Consider the following 18,741-nt stretch of genomic DNA (forward strand, 5'->3'; position numbering starts at 1 on the left):
CTACTCTATGATATGAATTGGGAGGAAAGTCATAACTTGTACCTATTATAAATATTTGAATTTTGTATCTTACAAGAAATTTCAATATAGGAATACAAGAAATAGAGGAATACGCAAACAAAGTGTTTTTAGCCAAAAAAAAAAAAGAGAAAGAAAAACACAATTATACATTGCTACTATTTTTCAATAAATGACCATTCTAATATGAAATTAAGTTCGAATAAATTCCTATCAAATTTCAACTTCCATGATGGCCTTGTCTAATTTGATAGTCAATAAACATTGCTCGTGCTAAAGCATTCCTAAATTGTGTCCACTCGCTAGTTGGTTGTACTGTTCGAATTCGATTCTCGTTAACAGCATTTACACCACCATCATTATTTGGACCATCATCTTCCATTCCATTTTCCTCATCTTCATCTTCCATTTCATCTTCATCATCAACCTCATGTTGTACTCTTCGCATCTCAGCACCAACTTCATCCAAGTAAGGGTCATTTGGTTGTTCTACTCGAATAAGGTTATGAAGGATGGCACATGCATTAATTATCATGACATGAGTCTTAACATCAAAAAAAGATGCATCTCTCAAAATGGCCCACCGCTTCTTGAACAAACCAAATGTCCTTTCAATCACATTTCGAGCAATTGAATGTCGAAGGTTGAATAACTCTTTAAAATTTTGAGGCTTGCTCCCACTAGCAGACCACTCGCTAAGATGATATCTAACTCCCCTATATGGAGCTAAGAAACCGGAGCTATTTGCATAACCCGCATCAACAAGAAAGTACTTGCCTGTAATGTTAGACAACAAATTATTACTCATTTATAGTTAAAAGAAAAAAAAACACTTGATATCTAATTGTCACATACCCTTGGGAACAATTAATGGATCTGATCTAACTAACGCATCCCGTAGAACTCTACCATCTGCTGCAGAACCTTCCCATCCAGGCAATACATATGTAAATCTCATGTCACGGGAGCATACACCTAAAACATTTGTTGCTATCTCATTCTTCCTATTCCTATATCTTCCTTGATCTCTAAGAAGAACATGTACTTTAACATAAGTACCGTCTAACGCTCCAAGACAATCCTGTATTATAAACAAAATATCATAAGTTGATGAATCTTGTAAATATTATCTTCATTAATAAATATCAAAAAATATTGATTACCTGAAACCATTCCCACTTTTCATGCTCGTAACCTTCCATTTCCGATTCAGGCTGGATAAGATAGTGTCTCCCCAATTTTATGATAGCACGTAGAACTATATTAAAGTATCGACTAACTGTCTCACCTGATCTTATGAAATTAAAATTGACAGTGCGATTCTTAAAATTATGAGCAAGAACATAGAGAAACATTGCAACTGCCTCTTCAACAGTAATATTTCTAGTATCCGTCAACCCACAATGCTCTCTTAAATTTGTACATAAAACAGTAAAACAATGTTTATTGAGTCTAGGTTGCTCTACACAAACTCTATTGTTTCCATAGTAAAGACGCCTTAGATATATTTCACGTGCTACTTTAAAGTCCAAGTAAGGCTCCTTTACTATATGTTTCTCATGCCACCAAACTACTAATGTAGCTATTGTTACCATATAATTTGCATCTACCACTTTTCTCTTTTTTGCTTTTTGCTCGTCTCCTTCTTTATCCATGTCAATATCCAAATTCTGCAATTCAAAATCATGACAACAATAAGAAAAGGTAAGTCAAAAGACCAAATCATGCCAAACTAGCTATTAATTCAAAAGACCAAATTAGCTATTGGAAAACTCTCAAACAAAAATTACAGCTATACCTATCACTGCAAATATCCCAAATCATGCCAAGTTCCATGCAAAATAATGCATAAGAAAAGGATGTCCGTACTTGAATTTTTAATCATATGCTTTAATAAGCTCTACTGCACTATGGTAAACAGAGATTAAAAGTAGGGATTGGATTATATATACCAAGCAGAAGAAAAAGGCTGAAAATTAGGCCCTGCTCGTTGATCAAGACGTCAATGAGTTGGTCCCATTAGTCAAAGTTTATCCACTACTCAATAATACGTATTAACTTGATGGAGCTTTACTAGATCCCTCCACAAAACTAGATATATCTTCCAGAAAACCTTGAGGAAACTCAAGTCTTTTCTCTTTGGAAGGTATCAAAAGCTGCCTAAAGCCCCTTTTGTCAGATGACCAATTCACACACAGTCAAGTACTTGCTAAATAGAATAATATCTGTCATCCATTCTTTAGTGAGTGTGCAGACTTGTGGAAGATAAAAACCAACAGAATACAGGAAGAGCACTTATACAAAATCTCCTTAACTTTGAAAAAGAATGCAAAGGTTCATGTAACTCAAGGACAAGTCAGGGCATCAACACAGGCAGCTATGTTAATCTCAATATCTAAATGCTACTTGCTCTACTTGGGCTTCCAGCAATCAGCTCAACTTCTTCTACAAAACAACTTCAACTGGAGATTACCAAAAAAATCAATTACCAATGCACATTTACCATCCAATTTGTTTCCTTGGTTCATTTGGTCAATAAAACAGGTGCCCATTACACGATCCATTTCAGGAGTCCAAGTGAAATACCCTTTGCCTTTCCCTTTTGACTGAGATGTTGCTTCAGATGCCATATCTGAGGCAGATATGCACTAGAAAAACATCACAATGTCAGGTTCTTAAGAACATATTTAATAGCTACTGCATTATAGAACTAAAAATGAAAGGCAAATATGCACCTAGTCATGAAAGGTAATCGATCTCTAAACTTAAAAACGTGTTGGGCTGGACATTGATTTCATATCATTGAAGAGTAAATAAAGGGAAACGTCCATCAAAGGTAAACAGAATTCCTGTATTTTAAGTTCTATGACTATGGCTGGACATTCCAATTCTTTGCTTATGCTGTCTTCAAACAAAACTAGAAAAAAATGATTTGCCTTAAATGTCGAATGAACTTTCACTAAGAGAAGGCATCAAGATTCAGAAGTGATATTTATGCCTCAAAGATACCAATTATTTTGTAGAGAGCATGTTACTCTCTTTAATGAGTAAGGAGAATTCTACACTTAAAAAAGCCAAAACTCAAACCATATGAGAAGGGAGTTATAAAAGATTTGAGTACAACAACCCCCAAAAACAGCAATAACAAAATACAAAATGAAAAAAATACAGATCAACAGGCAGACCAAAATGAAATGGACAATCGCAGTAAATATAGACACCTTTTAAAAGAGTAAATGAGACTGGTGTTACAGTTGTCTAGGAGATGCAGATTCAGCCATTTTCAACTTGTACGGAATGACCAAAAGGGTATTTTTCACTTCTCACTGATGCAAGAGGGCCAGCCCATACAGTCCGCACTCGGACAGGATGAGGGGTAAATCATACAGTACTAGCAATTAAATCAAAGACGGCTCAAATTAATAAATAAAACTGACACCTGGAGAGTATTAGGGGCCACATTTCGCTAAGTTTTTACTATTGCTGCCATTACTGTAGTTATAAAACATGAAGAAGGGGCATGCAAATTATAATTGTCATTAGTTTGCGACAAATGATGTGGGGGGTGCAAGGAGGACAGCCCTCTTGATAATGAGGTGAATTGTTTAAATTGTTTTCCTGCTTCTATATCATCACAAAGCAGTATGAAAGTTGGAGATACCTCTGCTGTTGGGGTCCGCTCCAAAATCCAGAAGCAGTAGCACACAATTCTCGTTTCCTTTTGATGCAGCTATATGCTGAGTACAAAAAAAGGATGTAGAATGAACAAAAAGACAGAATTGCATTCTAGAAATAATTTTTAAGGAGTCAAATGAGAGTAGTATATATATACACACCAGGGCAGTTCTCCCATCGTTGTCAGATTCATTTGGATCTAGACCAAATGAGTGGCCAGAGAAACGGAAGGCAGGGGGGAGACGGTGGTGGGAAAGGGTTGCAGGTGGAAGCGATGGTGGAGAGCAGAGCACCTGCGACTGAGGAAAAATGGTGAGTTAGATAGAAAGAGAGGGGTGCCGATACCCTTGACCCGATTTTAATTTTTGATCCATATTAGATCCGCGTTTGGACCCGTTTAATTGTGGAATTGGAATTAGAATTCTTTTGATCTGGTAAAGAATTCAATTCATGGAATTGGAACCTCTTGGAATTAGAATTCAATGCTAATTCTATGGAAAAGGCAGCATCCAAACACAAGAATTAGAATTGGGGTTCCAATTCCAATTCTAAACCCCAATTCTATGGGGTACCAAACATACCCTCAGAATTGATGTAGTTACATCCGTCTTGAACTTCTTTAGAATATCACCAACATATTTCTTTTGAAAAATAAAAGTCTCACTGGCAGACTAAAATACTTCAGCTCCCAAGAAATATGACATAAGCCTCATGTTTGTCATCTCAAATTGTTTAATCACGGCCTCCCTAAACCCTACAATCATCTCCTAATAATTTCTTGTAAAAATCAAATCACCTACATAGAAGCACACAATAAATATATCATCATATGTGGTAGATTTAATATCTAAAGTGTGCTGATAGGACACCTTAGAGAATCATGAGCAGGAAAATAGAGTCAATTCTCATACTCCATGCCCTCGAAACTTGTTTCAATCCATATAAAACTCTTTTCAACTTGTACACTGTATTTTCCTAACCTTTAATGACAAAATCTGCAGGCTACTCCAAGTACACTTCCTAGAAAAACTGACTTAACATTCATTTGATAAATTCTCTACTTGTTTTGAATAGTAAGAGAAATTGTTAGACAAAAAGTGTCAAACCTAGCAACAAGTGCAAACACTTCAAAGTAGTCAATTCTGAGTTTCTCCTCGTACCCCTTCACCATAGTTTCAACTTATATCTATCAACTTCTCCATTGCATTTAAATTTTATCTTGTAGATTCACTTCACTCTAATGGCTTTTTTACCATTTAGAAGAGAAGTAGGCTCCCAAGTATCATTCTTTTCATTGGCATTTTTTTTTTCATTCGTTGCTTTCACCCAACAATCATCATGAGCTACCTTCTCACACAACACTATTGGGTCATAATCTATCTATAAATAAAGTAAAATTAACAATATTTTCTTCAAAAAGAGCATCATCTGGTATATTTACATAATCTTACAAAAGAGCTAGTATCTGTTATTGACACTGGACATCTTGCTAACTCAACCTAACAAAAGAGCTTGTATTTGTTATTGACACTATGGACATCTTGTTAACTCAACCTATGGACCCTGAACAACTGGTAGTTGCTAAAAGTTATGATTAGCCACCTCTTCTTGACAATTTAAAGCCACTTCTACTATCTTGAGATCTTCTGTAGACCAGTCTCAAACAACTCTTTTGTTAAAGATACAATCTCTACTCAATATCACTTTTTCTATCACAGGATTATATAGTTTTATAAGCCCAAAAAATCTCATTGTGTCCAATAAAACACACTTCTCTCCCTTATCATCAAGCCTTTTCCTCAATTGATTAGGAATATAAGAGTAGGCAATATGGCTAAATATTCTAAAATGGCCAACAAATAGCCTTTTACCACTCTAAATCTCTTTAATGGTTTTATCAAGAACATTTTGGTAGAACATTTGTTCAACAGATATACAATACAAGGCCAACACAAGTTGGCTTAGTCAGTAAAGACAGGACTCCTTCTCACAAAAGGTCGTGTATTTGAATCCCATTACCGATGTGAGAACTGTATTAGCAGACAATCTGCAAGAACCTTTGTAAGTATCCTATGGTCCTGGAAACATATCTTGACCCATGGTGATGACAGGAGTTGAAACCACCCAAACTTTTTTTTTTTACAAAAAAAAGATATACAGTATAAGTCACAACCTCTGCTTTGGCATATTTTTTTAGTTTCAATGTATATCTTACCATATTCATAACTGTCATATTTTTTCTCTCCACCACTTCATTTTGTTTATTGTACTTAGTAGTCAACCAGTCAACTGATGTTGTATATCATTTTTTAAGAAAAGCACCACAAAATAAATATTTCTGACCTATATCTATTCTCAAAATTTTAATCTGGCAGACACTTTGCTTCTCAACAAAAGTTTAAAAATCTTAGAAGTCTCGCATGCATCAGATTTTTTTCTTCAAAAAAAAAAAAAAAACTAAGCTTTCCGGCTAAAATCATCAATAAATGTAATAAAATATCTGCGGTCACCATTAGAAGGAACCTCTACAATGTAAAAATCTGAATGAATAATCTCCAATGGTCTTCAGCCTCAAGATTTACCAATCTGGGAAAAAAAATTCTTGGGTTGCTTTCCCAAAGTTAACACATATATTACAAATTCTATTAGGAATTCTTATATTAGGCAACTCACCAACCATTCCTCCACCAGACTAAAATCTCAAACTATCAAATTTAAATGATCAAGCCGTATATGCCATAACTAATTTCTATCATCTAATCACTGTACTTAGATAGAAAAAATCATCACTATTCAAATTTAATGGAAATAAATAATTTGGAGTCATTGACACATTTACAATCATTCCACTCTTTTTCATCATAAATAGTGTGAGTATTATTCCTGATATGAATATTATATTTCTTCTCTAACAATTGACCCATGGTCAATAAATTATAATGTAACCCAAGAACATAGGAAATATCATAAACAAAATAAGTAGATCCATTTCTCAAGCTAATAGGGATTTTTTTTCCTTATCAAATACTAGTAAAATATTGTTGTTTCAAACTTAACTTCATCATAGATAGATTCATGATGCTCAATAAATAATTTTTTTCATACCAAACATATGGTTACTGCAAATGCTGTTCAAATATCAATTGTTTTTATCAAGAACATCTATAGCATCATAGGCTAATAGTAAAGTCTCCAAATTATAATTTTTATCCTGAACCTTGAACCTGATTATCAGTAATATTAGCCTAAAAATTCCTATCTATATTTTTTTAGGATCTACATCCACACTTTCTGTGGCCAAATTTTCGATAATTATAATGTTGAATCCTCTGTCCAAATTATTTTGATATTATTTCTTATGCCAAAACTACTCTTCTTTTATCAAAACCACCTCTAAAATTAAAATTTTTTATCTCTACTGCATCTAGAATTTAATGTACCTCTTCTCCCTCTATTGTTGTTATACCACGACTACCTTTATTGTTGTAACCTAGGTTTCTCTGACAAGATTTATCTTACTCCCTAATTTCATTATCACCTTTCAAATTCAATTGTGTCTACAACGCCCTTTCTACCATATCTTTCTTTGAGTATCTTCCAATTTTATATTAAATCTTTGGTCATGTAGAATAAGTGACATGTACAAATTCTCAATCCTCAAATTTGCGAAACCTTTTGTCTTCTGGATTACGACTACCACATGATCAAATTTCACGGATAGATGTTAAAAACTTTCGCAACAAATCATTTGACAAAGAGTTCATACTAATTGAGTTCCATCTTGTTTTTAATTTGTGATAAACGAGAAAAATATGACTAAATAGATTTAGATTTCTCCATCGTAACAAGTTCAAATTTTCTTTTCTATATCATCCAATTATTTTATTGAACCCTATCAATCCTTTTCTATGTCTTCAGAAGAATATTCCTGATAAGTGACTAATTTACGTTATATTTAAATGATATTTTATGTTATTTTTAGTCACTTTTGCAATATTATAGGAAGAAAATGGATTATTTTGACTATAATTATTGTAAAATGCTCTTAAGTGATTAAATGAGGTTTTTGTCATTTTTTACTTGTATTTTATCCATAATTAGTATAGAAGTTGGAAATATACTTCATTTGGATGAAAAGGAAAGTTGACAGCTTTGACAATTCCAAACCTCCTTTGTCGTGTTAGTTGTATTTTTCAAAGACTGACACATCAGCTGCCTAATGAATATGCAACAATGCTAAACCATCTCTCATCTTGTTATTTTCACTAACATCCTGACCGTGCGGTACTTCTTATGAGTATGTGCTACTTCAATAAGTTGATGTAACCCACATGCATTGAGATGAGCTTTCGTCTGTTTTTTGTCAAAAATTGAACTCTACATTCATTTTGAATTTTTGGACCGAGCAAATATTACGAGTTGCAATACCTTCAATATTATGAGCTGTATCACTTTAATAGACCCAATCAATCACAAACACAAATCAGGAAATCACAGGAAATCGATAAAGAGGCAAAGGGAAAAAAGCTTTTGTGTTACTCAAACGAAGCTACGACTACACTTACTTTAACACGTACAAACGAAACAGAGGCGACTGCTCTTTCTAGCCCTGTGCGGCTCATAGCACACAACGGAGTATACATCGAACCACTACTGACTACTACTAGTACTCATAATAAGAGAACCAATCTCATGTGACCACCCTTAAAACACAATCATGCAACATATTTAGTCAACCAATTAAACAATCATGCAAAGACATGTTTCCACTAACTCAACTGACTAATTAACATGAACCTGGATTAATTTCTTGCATTTTTCACGAAATCTCTTAAAATATGTATATGTGAATGGGCACAATAATATTAACTTGGGGTGAAATGGGACCTTATTATTTGCATACTAATACATTTCGACGTAATAATTTTGAGGCAATAAACTTCTGATTGACTCCATCCATAATTGTTCATATTAGCAAAAAGAAATAAACGGAAAATGATAATAGAATCCTACCGTCATTGTACTTCGGAGGTCATTGAATGTTTAGAAGATGGGTTAATTGCGTCTTTTACATCCCTCAACTATGCACGCTTAGCACTTTGCAGCCTAAACTATCAATTTCTGCACTTTGCTATCTTGAATTTCCAATTTTTTGTAGTTCAATTCAATCACCTAATCTCACGCAAGAATTTCTTGATTTGCTCTGCCTTTCATTTGTGAAAAGACCCCTTGCACCCTTGCACCCTTACTATTTGAATAGTCCAAATTGCCCTTCAATATGATGCTGAATGCTTTGTCTCTAATTCCTCTAGCCTTAGAGAAATTTCGATAGGGATTCACAAACGAGAAGTGAGAGGTTCTCTATTTATTTATTTTGTTTCCAGAAAGATGAAAGAATTGAAGAATCGAAAGGGTTATATTTGTCATCTAATCGTCTCAAATTGCCAAAACTCATATGATCATACTATAGGTGCCAAAATTTGGAAGTTCAATTTAGCATGATGCAAGAATTGATAATTTGGGAGGGGAGGGGGGCAATATGCCAAGCGTGTATAGTTAAAGGGTGCAAAATGGAAATAACCCTTAGAAGATTAAAAGATATATTCTAAAAAAGAATTCCATACTAAACACATATGACTTAAATGAAAAAATAAATTAAAAAATAGTCTACCTTCTTTATTTTAGAGATTCTCATATTTATATTTATTATTTAGAAATATTGTGAAACAAACAAAAAGTAGTTCACTTTCTTAATTTTAGGAATTCTCATATTTATTTCGATGGTTGATAAATGTCATGATTTTCAATCACTATTTGTACGTAGACTCATCTTCCAGTCCGATCACTTTAATATAATCAATATGCCTTCCTAATCAGTTTTTGGAGCATCCCCACCACCATACCTGGCGACTTCAAAGACTTGGGCATACTTTTCCTGGTCTGGTATTATTGTATCGAGAGTTGGAAAGCCATTTTCCGGCCAAATTTTTTTTGTATTTTTTAATTATTCTTTTACCTTACATATATTAAATTAATACACTATATTTTTCTATAAAAACTCCAGAAAAAGGGTAATTCAAACAAGTCCTAAGAGCAGTAAAAGTTGGAGCAGCGAGAGCTTTGCACCGTATCGATTTGATGATTATTATTTCTCTTTATGTGCGGATGCAGTGCACACTCGAACGTGGACAAATGTATACATATGAGCGCAGATGTAAATTGTCAATTCCACCACAAAAATTCAAATAAAATACTTTAGGAAGAAAAAGAAATATGACTAACACGTTTTGATTTTTAATAAAAAGCAAATTTCACTAAAGGACTGTTGGAAGCACATTTTGTTAATTAAGATTACCACGTAATTTAGTGGTCGACAATATTAGTCCTGATAAGACTTTGAAAAGGACTTATCATTAATCTCGCATTGGAATGCCCGTGATTCACATCTCCTAGGTGCAAAATTATGATAAAAGAGAATAAGACATTTTTTTAGTGTAAATAGAAGGTTTTAAATTTGAAATCTCTCGCTTACACTATTTCACTGTAAATTTTACTGTAAGATATTGTTAACCTATTTCACTGTAAATTTTCTAAAGCTAAAATTTTTAAAGGGAAGAATATGAAATGATCCAGAAATTAATTTGAAATAACTAGTTCTGGTCTGCCACCTGAATTATATTAGTAGTATTTGATCACTAATTCCACCCAATTCTTTTGTAAGCCGCATATAACTCCAAATTCTATGGCATATTTACGAGTATACATGTTTAATTTTGAAGCTATTTAAACTATGTAATCAATCTAAACTTACTTTGCTTGTTTTCATCTGATCCATTAATCACTTTAAGTGTTCATGTGCTATTTCACTTTTCGCATGCATACTGCAAAATGACCTATAAAAGCAAATAATCATGCATACTGGTTTTGTGTTAATTTAATGTAAATATGAAAGGAATTAACTAATGCATACTAATTTTTTTGTTATTATGAGGATGTAAGGTCTACGTTTTGTATCTCTTAAGTCTTAATTGATTTTCAATAAAAATGCAGTACGTAACGTGGCTATTGCGTAAGCATCACATCATCACATGACCATCGGTCTTTGTTCCTCTAAACGGAGTTTCCGAGAGCACCCAATTAGTTAAAAGTGGAACGACACAGATAAAGTCGTAAAGCTTGTCTCTGGTTTTTCTACAGCCTCAAATCTTTGTTTTAAAGTGCCAATAATTTCTTGACTTGCGAGGAAATATCCCAAGTGGCGAAAGCAGGACTCTTTGCCTCTTGATTGGATTTTTACACGAATGCATTATAGGATTAACTATTTTTTCTTTTTTAGGTGGCATGCCTAATTGAAAACAATGATGAACCATTTTGATATTGGGTTTTACCTATTTTTATATTCAATTCTTCTCTAAATAACTTTTCTTATTATTCTCTCCTCTAACAACTTTTATGTTGAATTTTGATTTATTTTGTATTATGGTCTCCCTCTCTCCCTCTCTCCCCTCTGTTTCTCTCTTCTCTTTGTTAAAGTCCCAAATTGACTTCAGGAAAAAAAAAAAAAAAGGTTCCAAATTGAAGGCCATCATGAAATTTAACTATTGCTTTTGTTTGGGGATCCAAGCACAGAAAAAACTACTTGTGAGAAATCAAGAATATAACAACGTAATAGGAAACAAGCTAAAACATGAAAAAAAGAGTGTATGCCTAAGATTTAATACGGTTTGATTCAATTATCAAGACCTAAGTTCACAGGGACAAACTTTATTTTTTATTATGAGAGAAAGACGGTATACAATAATACAATTTGAATACCAAACCCAACCTTTATATAATTTCTCTCACTGTCAAGAACCGTGTTTTGCCCGATGTAACGACCAACATGGTTCCTGTTATGTGCACCATATAGTGTACGCATCCCTACCTATTTTATAGCGTACATTGCTAGGTCAAAATCCAAGTAAGAATAGGAATATAGTTTAGACTAATTCCTCAACCCATAAGAAAAAAGGCACAATTTGGCTATTACTCCAAGTAGTTAGAAATAATTAGAAAACTAGTTACTTTCCACACAAAAGTAGAAACTTGTCTAAAAGAAAATAAATCAATTTCCTAACAATCTCCTCATTGGTTAAAATTTTCTTTTAGTTATTATTTACCTTTTAACCATTAAATAATTTGGTACCTAACTACGCAGTCTAAACATTTCAATCCTAACATAACTTGATTCAATTAGTAAATGAACATGTATAGCTAATCCAAGTCTAACATCTGTGTTTGCTTGATTATAGGTGTTAGCACATTTTTTAATGGATAAATAGATGTTATATTCGTGTATACAGGCATGTCAATGGATCTTTACCTTTTAACCATTAAATAATTTGGTACCTAACTATGCAGTCTAAACATTTCAATCCTAACATAACTTGATTCAATTAGTAAATGAACATGTATAGTTAATCCAAGTCTAACATCTGTGTTTGCTTGATTATAGGTGTTCGCACATTTTTTTAATGTATAAATAGATGTTGTATTCGTGTATATAGGCATGTCAATGGGTCGGGTTTTACCCAAATCAATCCAAACCTAATATATTTGGGTAGGGTTTGGATTTAATTTCTCAAATCTAGGTTTTATCCAGACCCAAACCCTATGAGAGAGTAGTGGGTTTGGGTAGGGTCTGATTTTCTAGAATCCATATCCAAATCCAAACCCATACCAGACCTTACCCAGACCCATATATATTTAATTAAATAATATATATTAGAAAATTTATAAAATAATATAATATTTTATGGCTATTAGATCAAATACAGTAAGATTTTATGGCATCAGAATCTGCAATTAATGTTGGTGGTTAGGTGATTAATGAGACTCATGCTAAATTGCTTCTAGATGTGGTTGAAACATTAGTGATTACTGATGATTGGATTGAATCAAAGAAAAAATAAATAAGTGTTTATAAATCTTCTTATGCTATTATTTATTTGCCATCGGTCCTTAATCAAATGATTTTTATCTCATTCACTATTTTAGTGTTGGATTGTGAGACATCTGCCATCATTGAGGTTTAAATAAGCAAAAGACGCATAAAATTACATTTTTTTTAATAAAACTAAATATTTATATATGTTATGGTTGTTTTCTTTTTTAAAAACTAATCTTAGTTGTCATTGTAATTGGTACAAACTTTTTCAAGAAAAGGAGAAAAGGCAAAGGTAAATAAATGAAATATTGATGTGGATGCAGTTGAATCTTTAAAAATATATAGAAGTAGTCAATAATAAATTCTTTCTTTGAGTTCAAAATATTGCATTCAATTTGTTGAATGTTAATTTTATTATTTGAAAAAAAAATTAGATGATATTTCTATTATTTATGAACTCTATATATTTTGAATACATTTTTACTTTAGTATTTTCATAAAATACCTATGGATGCCCATCGGATACCCAGATCCATAAGGGTTTGAATATGGATTTACTTTTTCAGATCCAAAAGAGTCTGGATCTAGGTTTGGATTTAACTAAATTAAATGGGCTTGGATTTGGATCAAAAGGATCCAACTCAGACCCTATCCATTGACATATATACCTGTGTAGAAGATAGAAGTGAAAATAATACACACAATTCTTCTCATAATTCTCTATCTTTTTTTGTTAACACTTTGATTGACTCATGAGAATTGCACGAATTCGGTATTCCCTTTTGCAAAATTCTCCTTCTTGCCACCATTATACAACATGGACGCAACATTAGATCCTTTTTTTGAGATCTACTCCCAACCATTTGAGGTACTTTAGTGGTATTGATCACCCAACATCTAGAATTGTCACACCGTATCTGGTTTCTAAAACTCCAGTCGCAACAAAAATCTCATAGCCATTACAGTCTCATGGTGTTTGGTTTTAGATATTTTTATTTCTTTGATACATATGCCATACCACCCAAAAAAATTCTAAAATCTGCCGAGGATGAAGTATATATCGTTGGAGTTATGAGTATCTTTACTAGTTATGTCCAAATTTGATATTAGGTGAGACATTTTCTTGACCCTTAAATCATCTATCAAAAATTCATGTCAAGTGTCCTCCATGCTTGCTGATTTTCTCATCCTTTTCCTTCAATACTCCTTGGAAAGCTATTGAAACAAGGATATCTTTACCCATTAAATTGGTAATTGCTACCAATTCACTTGATTTTAACCGTTAATTAGGATCTAACTAATCTCTAATACTACTTGTTAGGATCCCAATGCGAAATACACATCTATTAAGATATCAAGAATTAAAAAAATTTAATAAAGTAAAAAGCCACAATATGCAAATACGAGACATATACGAGATTTAACATGATTTGACTCAATTACCAAGTTTGGATCCTTAAAGAGACAACCCATCCTTTATTATGAGAAAAAACTAGATATAAAAATACAACTTGAATCTCATACCCAACCTTTATATAACCTCTCTCACTCCATGTAAAGACCTATATGGTTCCCCTTATTTGCCTCTTGTATTATACTAACCTCCATGATTTTATAGAGTGGAAATAGTTTAGACTAATTCCTAAAATCATACAGCTCGTGTTCGTGTTAAACATGTCCATGCCCATGTATGATACAATTAGCTTTCACACATGATGTGTTCGTGTTAAACGAGTTGGAGCCCATATGACACTTTTAGCTTTCGTGTTGTGTTCGTTTCATAACATTTGTATCTGCATGTTGTATTGTATTTTAACCCAATTAACTCATTTAACTTTTTATGTGAAAATTGTAGATGAAATATCAATATATACATATATATATATATATATATATATATATATATATATATATATATATGGGCTTCCTAGGAAAATGTGCAATTTTCTCTCAATTTCTTTGAGTATTGATCTCTAATCTTAATATAGCTTATATAAGTTTTGAATCCATTATCATCTTACTAACAAAACCAAAAAAAAAAATAAAATGAAGAAGGCCTATCCTTCATTTCTTTTGTTTAAAGAACAAGAAAAACTTTACCAAAAAAATTATCAGCAAAATCATGCAAACGAAAAAGAGTGCAAGAAAGAGCCAATTCAGAAAATTATACGATAACAACAGTAAATTTGTAGAAGAGAGTGTTAAAACTTACCTTAAAAGAATATTTGATCACAATAGGAGGAAGAACAAATGAGTTTTAATTAATCTAAAGGTAAGTATACATCAATTAAAGGAAGAGTGAAGGTTGGGAAGCTAAATTAAAATCAAAGAGGTTGAATATGTGGACTATGGGGTTTGAAAATCAATATCCTTTGTGCATATATACGTGCAAGAGGTTAATCTTATTATTTTAATTCTTAAGCTTTATATTTAGGAAGGAAACTACCATCTTTTTTCATGTGTAATTTGGAGGGAACCTAGCTGATAATTCTTTAAATTTGTGGTATAAATTTTGGAGAGAATCCAATAAATAAATAAATAAGAGGCCGAAAATAATTATTCATTCAAGATATAAACGCAGTGGTACAGAAATTCTGATTAATGTGTACGGATTAGTAACAAGTTAATGTGTCAACCCTAAACCTTTATTTTAACTGGTTTGGTAAACAATTCAGCCCATGGCAGTAAAAGAAATGTAAAAAATTAACAAGAAATGGTGTCAGCACAACTTATTCCACATTTATCCTTTTGGCCCTTAAAGAAATATAGTAACATTCTTTAGGTTGTAAAACAAGGCAATAAAAACGAAGACCAAAAACTAGTTTAATATCATGTGTTTGGAGGAAAAGGCGCAATAAAGCCATTTTGAACGATAGTCTCACATGACCGTTGCTAACCCCGCTGTTGCTTTTGAACAAAACAGCATACAGGACTTGGCGAATGTACAAAATCAGGAGACCATTTTCAGCAAAAATCTTAGTCAATTAGAGCCAACTTTACAAAGCCCTGAAACATTCCAAACGTGTGAAGTACAACAGCTATAAACAAGAAAATTTAAGACCATGACGAACGAGTTTAGAAAGTCAAAAGTTTGTGTTCTGTGGCACTAGTTTTATGGCATGTAATCCAATATGAAAGTAGGTGACATGGTGGGAAGACTAAGCACAAGCATTAGAAGTCATCAAATTTTCGATTGACAAAAGTAGTAGAAAATTGGGTCAAGAGATATCTGTAGCGAGCTATGGCTGAGGAAATTTGTGAAAAAAGCATATGCCTGGCTTGCTTATTTCGTGAAGAAGTCAAACTTTTTAACTTTAGGGCAGTTGTATTCATTTTACTTTTCTTGTATACATTTAACAGGATATATTGTGCACAATTAACTTAGTTTCGAAACAAATTGGGTTTGTTTGATTTTGATTTTTGTGAAAACTAATAGTTGAAAAGCCAAAATTAGAATCCAAAAAGCAGGTATTTTATAGTGTCTAATTTTGGCCTTTTTTAATCTTTAAAAAATCAAATGTTGAAAGAAAAAATAGTTGAAAATATGAAATAACTGATTTTTTGGAATCAAAAGCTTAAATCCAGGTCAAAATTAGTTAAGAGCAGGCCTAATTGATTCTATTAATTCTTACATCTACTGATTCTGGCTTTTTTAACTTTAGGAAAAATATCAAAAACTGAAAGAAAAGACAATCGAGAACATCAACTACTACATTAATTTGCAATTTTAGTCCTCAAAGTTCAGGTGCTACGTGAACTTGCATGGCAATGTTGCCTCTGATGTTTCCAGTATTGACCAAATTTGTCTTCAAAATTTCAAGAAAAGCAAATTTGGTTGATGATGTATCCTAATATGACTAAAGTAGCCCCCAAGTTTTGACTGAAACGCATTCTAATGTTTCCATTATTCCCCAAGAAGAACAATTGATCAAATGCAATTATGCAGCTAATTACTAGTGGTGATATTCACGTGAATGTTTATTAAGCTGATGAAGTAAAGACTTCCAAATATTTGCAGAATCACTTTTTTTTACTAACAAACTATAAGTTTGACAATGGGATATTTCACTAATATCAGCATACAGAGTGAAATAAAAAATGACTGGAAATTTAAAGGTGATAAATTTTATTTTAGTGTTTTGACTAGCGTCTAAAAAATTTCATTCTATTATTTTTTGGGTCAAACTTAGAACATTAAAGACCAAATTTATCTTTGTTGACACTTTATGCTGCAAATGGGAGCGTTGATAAAAACTTGAGGACTAGAATTGAGCTTTTCCTTTCATAAAATTGTCCAAAAATGTGCTCTCTTTGCTCATGAGGCATCCACATGTTCGGATACAACTTTTTAAAAGATTTATTAAACTATGTACACGTGAATGAATACAATAATTGTATTATTTGAGTGTAAACATAATCTTATTCATTCTAAATTATTTCCTAACTGCAATTTTGAGGCAATAATCATTTGCAAATTGCAGAGGCCCTGTTCTGGGCCCGGCCACGTGGCAGACCAGCTCTGGCCGAGCTGGGCCCCGGCCTTCAGCCCTTTGACAATTGCCCTGGGCCGCTTTACTGCTAGGGCTCCAAAGGGCTCCGGAAAAGGACTCCGAAAAGGTCGGAGGAGATCCCCCGTGGATCGGGATTGGGAGCTATGCCGGGCAAGTCCCGCACCGTGTGGAGGTCGGACTCTTTGAACAAGTATAAATGGTAACTTCCACCACTCTGACAAGGTACGCAAACAACACGCTCACTATTGGCAATTTACCCGAGGCTATCACTACTTCCCGTGAACCTTACTCACCGGAAAACTAACTTGGCCGTCCGAGCGCCCTCGGGGACAACCCTCGGGCCCCCTCTGTCAGCTCACCCTTTCTGTTTTGCAGACTTAGGGTCAGCTCTTCCATCAGCACGCCGAGCTGATCAGGTCAGCTCTCCCCGGGGAAGTTCCGTGCTTCTTCAGTTGGCGCCGTCTGTGGGAACGAGAGGTAAGTGCAGTTGTGTTGATGGCAAAGACGCGATCCAAGCGAGCGGTAGACAGCGCCGGCCCTGGAGGCGGTGAGGGATCCCAGCGGAAGGAGGCTGAGGCGTCTCGGGGCGCCGGGGGCTCAGCCCTTTCAGGGGAGTGCAGGCAGCAGATTTTCCAGTTCGTGACTGAAAATCTCCCCATGCTGGAGGATATAATCCGGCAGGCGAAGGAGGGAGAGGGGGCTGAGGGTGCCCAGACCTCCGGGCCCAAGGGGAAGGAGAAGGAGTCACCCCCTGATCCTTCGGAGGATGAGTCACGAGACCAGCCCCCTAGGAGGAAACGGCCACGGACTCCTCCCCGCCCGCGAGCCTCGGAAGTCGGAGACAGCGAAAGGTACTCCCGGCACAGGTCCACGGGGAGCAAGCCGAGGGGTCCCTCGCTGGGGAGGCCTGCGAGGAACGGTCTCGTGCGCTCCCCAGACAGGTCTGCCAGGAGCCGACCTCGCAACCACCTTCATTCGGACCCTGCCCGGGATGAGCTTGAACAGATCCTTAGGCCCCGGCCATACGAGGACAACTACGCCACCTCGCCCTTTACCCGGGAAATAGAGGACTACCCGCTACCCCGGAGGTTTAAGATTCCGAGCATCGAGATGTACGATACCTCTACAGACCCGGAGGACCACCTCTCGGTTTTCTTGACGCACATGCGCCTGCAAACCGCCGCGAATGAGGTCCGCTGCAAGACCTTCCCCATGTTCCTAAAGGGGAAGGCGCGGCTCTGGTTCCAGGGGTTGAAACCGGGGTCTATACGGAGCTTTCCCGAGCTGGCCCGGTAGTTTGCAGCCCAGTTCGTCTCCTCGAAGGTCTACGTGAAGAACGCAACCCACCTGATGTCCATTAGGCAAAGGCCCGACGAGTCACTGAGGAATTTCATGACCCGCTTCAATGCGGAGAGCTTGCAGGTCAGGGACAGGGACGAAAAAGTGGTGATGGCCGCCTTCACGAACGGGTTCAGGGTGGAGGAGTTTTTCTACGACCTGGCCAAGAAGCCCCCCGTAGACCTGGAGGAGCTCCTTCGCAGGGCGCACGAGACTGCTAATGCGGAGGAGGCAGGTCGCCTAAAGAAAGAATCCGATCGGGAGCTCGGAGAT

General features: G+C 35.0%; 1 protein-coding gene across 3 annotated transcripts; it reads right to left on the minus strand.

The window, feature by feature from the left end:
• Nucleotides 1-163: 163 nt before the first annotated feature.
• Nucleotides 164-4,277, minus strand: LOC113738238 (protein ALP1-like). 3 transcript variants are annotated; one of them, XM_072059071.1, is made up of 6 exons: nucleotides 3,855-4,277; nucleotides 3,680-3,755; nucleotides 2,522-2,666; nucleotides 1,182-1,688; nucleotides 874-1,099; nucleotides 164-795 (listed from the first exon to the last, which is right to left on the minus strand). In XM_072059071.1, exons 3-6 carry the CDS (start codon nucleotides 2,522-2,524, stop codon nucleotides 239-241), a joined length of 1,293 nt encoding a protein of 430 aa, XP_071915172.1. In that variant the 5' UTR covers nucleotides 2,525-2,666; nucleotides 3,680-3,755; nucleotides 3,855-4,277; the 3' UTR covers nucleotides 164-238. The 3 variants fall into 3 exon arrangements, with proteins under 3 accessions (XP_071915172.1, XP_071915129.1, XP_071915217.1); XM_072059028.1 differs by having other exon boundaries at nucleotides 2,522-2,650; nucleotides 3,855-4,276; XM_072059116.1 differs by lacking the exon at nucleotides 2,522-2,666 and having other exon boundaries at nucleotides 3,855-4,275.
• Nucleotides 4,278-18,741: the final 14,464 nt, after the last annotated feature.

Source organism: Coffea arabica, chromosome 1c (assembly GCF_036785885.1).
Source record: "Coffea arabica cultivar ET-39 chromosome 1c, Coffea Arabica ET-39 HiFi, whole genome shotgun sequence".
NCBI classification, from domain to species: domain Eukaryota; kingdom Viridiplantae; phylum Streptophyta; class Magnoliopsida; order Gentianales; family Rubiaceae; genus Coffea; species Coffea arabica.

Excerpts from the sequence above, each read along its gene's own strand:
- LOC113738238 (XM_072059071.1), bottom strand. Across the intron at positions 1,100-1,181 it reads AAAAGTGGGAATGGTTTCAG|GATTGTCTTGGAGCGTTAGA; the intron begins GTAATCAATATT and ends TTTATAATACAG. Across the intron at positions 796-873 it reads TCCATTAATTGTTCCCAAGG|GCAAGTACTTTCTTGTTGAT; the intron begins GTATGTGACAAT and ends CTAACATTACAG.